General features: G+C 49.7%; 1 protein-coding gene across 1 annotated transcript; it reads left to right on the forward strand.

Annotated features, from left to right (window-relative positions):
* Nucleotides 1-1266: 1266 nt before the first annotated feature.
* LOC106383573 lies at nucleotides 1267-2221 on the forward strand. The gene is made up of 2 exons (XM_013823653.1): nucleotides 1267-1531; nucleotides 1575-2221. The coding sequence occupies exons 1-2, from the start codon at nucleotides 1267-1269 to the stop codon at nucleotides 2219-2221; spliced, it is 912 nt and encodes a 303-aa protein (XP_013679107.1).
* Nucleotides 2222-7653: the final 5432 nt, after the last annotated feature.

Here is a 7653-nt window from a genome sequence, read left to right on the forward strand (position 1 = left end):
GATCAGACGATGCGATTGGTAGGATTTACGTGTTCAGGTCCATCAAGAATTGATTTTGTGTGAGAGTGATTGCGTCGGTTTATCATGCTTTGAACAGATAAAAACTAATATGCACCATTTTATCAAGCCTGTCGTCGACACTTTAGTGAATTTTCATCTATACTAAGTCGATGATTGGCTCGCAGTAATTGTTGGGTATGGCCTAGCCCCCCCAAAAGGCCCACAAGACAATTATCCAGACACATGATCACAACAAAGAAAGTCGGCTCGTCGACTTGCGAGCCGGTGATCGACTCGGCTTTAGACTGTTTTTGATCGGCGAGACGACCAACCGAAAGTCGTCAGCTCGATGACTCGAGTCAGCGGCCCAACCACTCGAGGAGGCCCATCAGGACAGAGCACATTAGGTTAACGAGCATGTGTCTATTAAAGGAGGAGAAAAGGCAACAAGGAGGAGATCCGCAAACGACTACACTCACTTTCGGCTAGATCTAGGGTTTCATATCTTACTTCTCGCCGACTTGTACGGTCCGACGAACCAGCTTTTGCCGGACTAATCCCTTTGTTCTCTCCTCCTTTTGTAACACTATTTCGACTCATTGATCTAATAAAACACGTCTTTGTCTTGACCCACCGACGAGAACTCGTCCTTTCTCTTTACTAGTTTATCGACAGTCTCGGTTCAAACAGTTGGCACTCACCGTGGGGCAGACAGAGTAGCGTCAACAAAATATCATGACTCGACCCGACTCGCCGTCCGACGACGAGTCACCTGTGACTGAAGGCACTCCGACAGCAGCGGCCTTCACAGATACCATACTCGAGAGGATGGCACAGCAAGACGCCGTCCAGAAGGCGACGAACGAACAACTCGCCGCCATCGCCGCCATCTTGGCTCCTTTGGCCGGAAACTCAGGCGATCCGGCCTCGACGGTCCGAAAACAGCTGTTCGACACTTACCGACCAGTCGGCGCAGAAAACACGACGAACAGAAACGCCGCCCAGGTTCAAACACCCGGTGGCGTAGATCTCGTTACCGTCCAGGAACTCGCCGAGCTTAAGCAGTCGTTCCTGGACATGAAAGACCGAATGCTTGAAGGACGTACTTTGGCGCCGTTAATCGAACGCGTCCTCGCCGAAACCCTAAAAACCCCCTTTTCTCGGTGAATCACCGATGTACTATACCGATCAGCCGAGAAAATCAGCCTTTCGAATTTTGCCGGAAAGGCAGACCCGGCTGACCATATTACCGCATTCAACATCGCGATGGGTCGAACTAACTTTTCCGATGAGGAAAGAGACGCTGGCTACTGTTGGCTCTTCATTGAGAGTCTTCAAGGTCCAGCCCTTGGATGGTTCACTGGATTGGGACAAGATTCCATCAACGACTTTCACGACCTGACGTCCGCGTTCCTCAAGCAGTATGTTTACGAGACAAGAAGCGACCTTATCCAACCTTTGGAACCTATCTCAGGGAGCGAACCAAAGCCTCCGCGACTTCATGGAGAAGTTCAAAACTGTCGCTTCGAAGGTGCATATCCCGAACATCATCACCGTTGACGCGTTACTTTAAGTCCCTGTTCGCGAGGATCTCTATAGAAACCCCACAAACTCACTTCAAGATGCTATCACGAGGTCGAACAACTTCATCCGGATGGAAGAGGACACATCAGCGATACTCAAGAAAATGAATGCGGCCGCTAAACAGACGACTGCTCCAAAAGCTCTTGAGGCACGCCAAGAACCCCGACAACACGCCACATGCAACAAGCCCAATCAGCAGAAAAGCTTTGTCTACATTGTCGAAGATAAAAACCCACCCCCGGGGTCGACTGTCGTCGTATGCGAGAAGGGTTGGAACATCTGGGAGAACGACGAGAAGCCGCAAACCTCTTCGGCACCTTCAACTTTGACTCCTGGCCCGACCGAGCCAAACCTATGGTGCAGCTTTCATAAGTCCAAGGCGCATGATACGAGGAACTGCAGGCAGCTGGTCGATGTGCTTTTCTCATCTTATGAAAACAGAACAGCCAACGTCGGGCTTCCCAAGCCTAGGCAGAACAACACCAAGAGCTGGAGAAAAAACAAAGAAAAGAAAGCTCATAAAAATCAAGACAAGGCCGGAGCCCGACCCAAACGCGCAGAAGATGACAAACCAGAGGAGCAGGACGAAGACGAGGGCGAAGCGCAAATTGAAGAAGAGCAACCTCGTAACTATTGACGCGTCCAAGTTATCCTCGCTCGACCAAGTTCCTCCTCGGATGAAGAAGAGGACAGAAAAGGCCGCGTTTCGCACGAATCTTCCAACAAGCGACCAAGTGAAACGACATACCGGAAGAGTCAAATGACTTGAGAAACAAGCTCAGGCGAAAGTCGCAGACAATCAACCATGGGCATGGCCTTCATTCAATCATCGAAGAGTCCAAGGCTAAAAGAGTCAAAGATTCCAGTGTTCAACCCCAGCTAAAGCCACGAGTTGTCGACCTACGCGATCAGCTCAACTCGAAATCAGAAGACCTCAGGATCAAGCTCAAACGACCTAAACGTTCTGACTTACAACGAAGGCTGGGGGTAACGAAAGCCATGAACGGTGATGGACACGAACCTATTGACGAGGACTCGTCTAACGACCTAAGGGTCCATCTACAAAACAGACGGGTCATGCGCACCCCTTTCGTAAACGTGATTATGGGAGGCTCGCCACCTTGCGGCGACTCGGTGCGGTCAGTCAAGGACCATCGATGACAGGAAGAAACCTCGAAGAAGTGGCCATCAAAACCTGAGAATGATCCCTCGATCACTTTCTCATCCGACGATGCCATCGGCGTTCACCTACCTCATAACGACCCCCTACTTGTCGAAGTAGGAATCGCGAAGTGCGACGTCGCCAAAGTTCTAGTCGATACTGGCAGTTCGGTTGATCTGATCTTTTGCGATACACTCGATAGGATGGGAGTCGATTTGCACGACATGAAACCGTCATCTCGCTCCCTCACCAGATTCAACGGGGCTTCCGAGATGATGATCGGAACAATCAAGCTCCCAGTCTACGCGTGTGGAGTAACACACACAGTCAAGTTTTCTGTCATCCAAACAAAGGCTCCATATAACGCAATCCTTGGGACCCCCTGGTTACATTCAATGATGGCAATATCATCGACGTATCATCAGTGCGTGAAGTTCCCAGGACCGAACGGTCAAGTGCAGACACTTCGCGGGGACCAGCAGGCATCACGTGACCTACTGATTGCAACGGTGAAGATGCAACAATCGACCCCTCGCATCAACGCAATAGAAAAGCAAATCCAACCTCAACAAGATGAGATTCTAAAAGTCGCGATCGACGACTCAGACCAAAGCAAAGTAGTTCGAGTCGGCGCTTTCCTCTCTGAAGAAATGCAACGCGTGATGATCGACTTTCTAAAGCAGAACGCATCAATGTTCGCTTGGGCGACGTCAGCTATGAGGGGAATAAGTCCAGCCATAACGTCCCATGAGTTGAATGTAGATCCAACCATCAAACCTGTTCGCCAAAAGAGACGCAAGCTTGGTCCCAAACGAAGCAAGGCCGTCAACGAAGAAGTCGAGCGACTCCTCGCAGCCGGTTCAATCGCTGAAGTACGATACCCGGAGTGGTTGGCATACCCGGTCGTCGTCAAGAAGAAGAACGAAAAGTGGCGCGTCTGCGTCGACTTTACCGATCTAAACAAGGCATGCCCCAAAGACAGCTACCCACTTCCACATATCGATCGACTGGTCGAGTCGACAGCTGGAAACAAGCTCTTGACTTTCATGGACGCCTTCTCAGGATACAATCAAATCATGATGCACCCAGACGATCGAGAGAAGACAGCGTTCATCACCGATAGAGGGACATACTGTTACAAAGTGATGCCATTCGGCCTTAAGAACGCCGGTGCGACTTACCAAAAACTCGTTAATCGAATGGTTGCCGACAAATTGGGGAACACGATGGAAGTCTACATCGATGACATGCTGGTTAAGTCACTCCGCACGGCGGACCAGCTAAATCATCTAAAAGAGTGCTTCAAAACGCTGAATGAGTACGGAATGAAACTCAACCCGGCAAAGTGCACCTTCGGTGTCACCTCAGGCGAGTTCTTGGGATACATTGTCACCCAGCGAGGAATCGAGGCAAATCCTAAGCAGATCACAGCCATACTTGATCTCCCTTGTCTGAAGAACAGCAGAGAAGTTCAACGACTCACGGGAAGGATTGCAGCATTGAACCACTTCATCTCCAGGTCCACGGATAAATGCCTCCCCTTTTACGAGCTACTGCGTGGAAACAAGCGTTTTGTCTGGGATGAGAAGTGCAAAGAGGCATTCGGACAACTCAAACAGTATCTGACGACTCCTCCCGTGTTATCGAAACCAGAAGCCGGTGATACACTCTCTCTTTATATCGCAGTATCCTCCACCGTGGTCAGCAGCGTCCTTATCCGAGAGGATCGAGGAGAGCAGAAGCCCATCTTCTACACGAGTAGGCGGATGACCGATCCGAAAACACGATACCCCACCCTCGAGAAGATGGCTCTTGCAGTTATTACGTCAGCGAGGAAGCTGCGTCCTTACAACCAATCGCACACGATCGAAGTAATAACGAATCAACCGCTACGCACAGTAATGCAGAACACCAACCAATCCGGACGATTATCAAAGTGGTCTATCGAGCTCAGCGAGCACGACATTGTGTTCAAAAATCGAACAGCAGCAAAATCTCAAGTCCTCGCTGACTTCCTGATCGAGCTTGCACCAGAGCTAGAGCAAGACCTAATTCTTCCAAGTCAGAATTGGATACTTCACGTTGACGGATCGTCAACAAACAAAGGATCAGGAGCAGGAGTCAACTGCAGAGTCCAACAGGCGAGCTAATCAGACAGTCGTTCAGGTCCGGCTTCACCGCTTCAAACAATGAAGTGGGATACGAGTCATTGATCGCAGGACTACGACTCGCTAAGGCAGTCAAAGCAAAACGCCTCAGTGCATACTGACTCACAACTCGCTACCAGTCAGTTTACCGGCGACTACGATGCTCGTAACAAACGAATGGACGCGTACCTTAAGGTCGTTCAAACACTCGCTAGGGACTTCGAATTCTTCAAACTCACCAAAGTCCCCAGAGGAGAGAACGTGTGTGCCGACGCCCTCGCTGCCTTGGGTATCAGGCTGCGCGATCAGGTGAAACGGACCATTCCCATCCACAAGAGGAGAGAACATGTGTGCCGACGCCCTCGCTGCCTTGGGTAGCAAGCTGCGCGATCAGGTGAAACGGACCATTCCCATCCACAAGATCGACAAGCTAAGCATCGAGCTCCTGCCTAGCGAAGTGACCGTCATAGCACCCATAACCGAAGCCATCCCCATGTACGAAGACCCCGCAGCGGAACAAATTGAAGCTACCGACTGGAGGACAAAATTCCTCAACTATCTGGTCGACGGAAAGTTACCTCCCGAGAAATGGATTGCAAGACGGCTCAAGACAAGGAGTGCCCACTACGTCGTTTTGGATGGAGAACTCCATCGATGGAACGCAACCAAGGTGCTTCTGAAGCGCATCAACGGCGAGAAGACGCACCTTGTCATGGCCAAAATGCATGAAGGCGCTGCAGGAAATCACTCCGGAGGTCGAGCACTCGCGTTAAAAGTCAAATGCCTCAGCTTTTACTGGCCAACAATGAATGCAGACTGCGAAGCTTACGCCCAGCGATGCGACCAATGCCAGCGACGTGCCTCGACAATCCACTCCCCGATGCAGTTGTTGCGAACAATGACTGCTCCTTACCCTTTTATGCGATGGGGAATGGACATAATCGGCCTTATGTCTAGCTCTCGACAGAAGCGTTTCGTCCTAATTTTGACAGATTACTTTACAAAGTGGATTGAAGCGGAAGCCTTCGCAAGCATAACAAAAAAAGAGGTTCAACGGTTCATGTGGAAGAACATCATCTGTCACCACGGCCTACCTTACGAAATAGTGACTGACAACTGTTCCCAGTTCATATCAAACAAGTTCCAAGAATTCTGCGAGAGATGGAGAATCCGACTCAACACAGCGAGTCCGCGATACCCGCAGAGCAACGATCAAGCCAAGGCATCCAACAAGATCATAATCGACGGTTTGAAGAAACGCCTCGACTTGAAAAAAGGATGCTGGGCCGATGAACGCGACGGTGTTCTCTGGTCACATAGAACAACTCCTCGAGGAGCAACAAAATCAACACCTTTCTCAATGGCACACAAAGTCGAAGCTATGGCCCCCGCCGAAGTGAACGTAACCAGTCTACGACGGTCAAGAATGCCGCAGAACATTGAACTCAACAGTGACATGCTCTTCGACGCTCTGGACGCTATAGAAGAGCGCAGCGACCAAGCCCTGCTCCGCATCCAGAATTATCAGAATCCGATCGAAAGCTACTACAACAAGAAGGTCAAGTCTTGACCACTCGAACTGGGCGATATAGTACTGTGCAAAGTGTTTGAAAACACTAAGGAGCTGTGTAAGACCCGATCCCGGCCTAATAGGCCGCGGTCGATGCCTCACGTCGCTCAGTCCATACCCGGACCGAACCTCTAAAAATATTTGCCCTTTATTTAAAACATCGCCCATAGGCGATGGCTAACTCAGATCTTAGCTCAAGACTACCATAGTCTTTCCTAGCTTAGATCAATACAACACATACGCAGCGGAATAGTATCTACTTAACCATTGGACTAAATCCAATCTAACACTTGTCTGGTAAGATCTCCTCAGCTACTGGTCAGTAAACGTAACTGCCAGCTAGCTCCAAGGTCGATCCTGAACCTAGACCAAGTCATACAATCACAGGTTCCGTTCCCCTAAGCCATTCTATCTAGATCTATGCAACATTGACAGATCATACCCTTGCCACATTTCCAGAGCTTGTTAGCTCATTGTCCCAGCTGATTTAGTTGTCTTAGCTAGCTCGCCCAGCTAGGTGAGCTGAACCACTTCACTTGAGGTTTGCTGCTCCGTTCTAGCTGATCGAGCTGCAAGGTAGCTTTGCCCAGCTCCCCGTCCACTCGTCCAACTCCCTTATACCTGCATAAACTCTTCCATTGGGTACTTAGTCATTCAGCCAACCATCCCCACATACATAAGTAACCCTTGAGAAGTCTTCAAACAGCTAAGGACATGCATCTGGCCCTTACCGGCTCATGCCCTGTCACACATCCTTTTTGCCTTATCAACTTATGATACCAAGTCCAGCTCATGGACTAACAATGCCCATCAGATCTTGAGTCAATCAACTAACCACCCCACATGACTCAGAACTGATGAGTCTCCATACTTCCTAATCAGTCATAGAACCATGTCCCACTGAACCTGATTAGTGTTGCTCTTACCACCGGTGCATCCTTTGATCAATCAGATCAGACACCTTGATCCATCATCCAAGGATCAGGTCATCCATCCTTGCCCATGATCAGGTCACACACGGCCAGCCTTACCAACGCCAAGGTTGATAACCAGCAATTCCTTATGATCAATATCATAAGTGACAATATGTTCCAGCACACAAACATATGATCAGATATCCTAACACAAGGATCTGACCCTAATATGCCCTCATGTGCAATTTCGACCGCAAGCAAACCTGCTCCAAAAAT

The sequence above is a fragment of the Brassica napus genome, chromosome C2 (genome assembly GCF_020379485.1).
Source record: "Brassica napus cultivar Da-Ae chromosome C2, Da-Ae, whole genome shotgun sequence".
Classification (NCBI taxonomy): Eukaryota; Viridiplantae; Streptophyta; class Magnoliopsida; order Brassicales; family Brassicaceae; genus Brassica; species Brassica napus.

Coding starts and splice junctions, on each gene's coding strand:
- LOC106383573 (XM_013823653.1), top strand. CDS start 1,267: ATGGGTCGAACTAACTTTTCCGATGAGGAAAGAGACGCTGGCTACTGT. Junction 1,532..1,574: donor TCAAAACTGTCGCTTCGAAG/GTGCATATCCCG, acceptor CGTTACTTTAAG/TCCCTGTTCGCGAGGATCTC.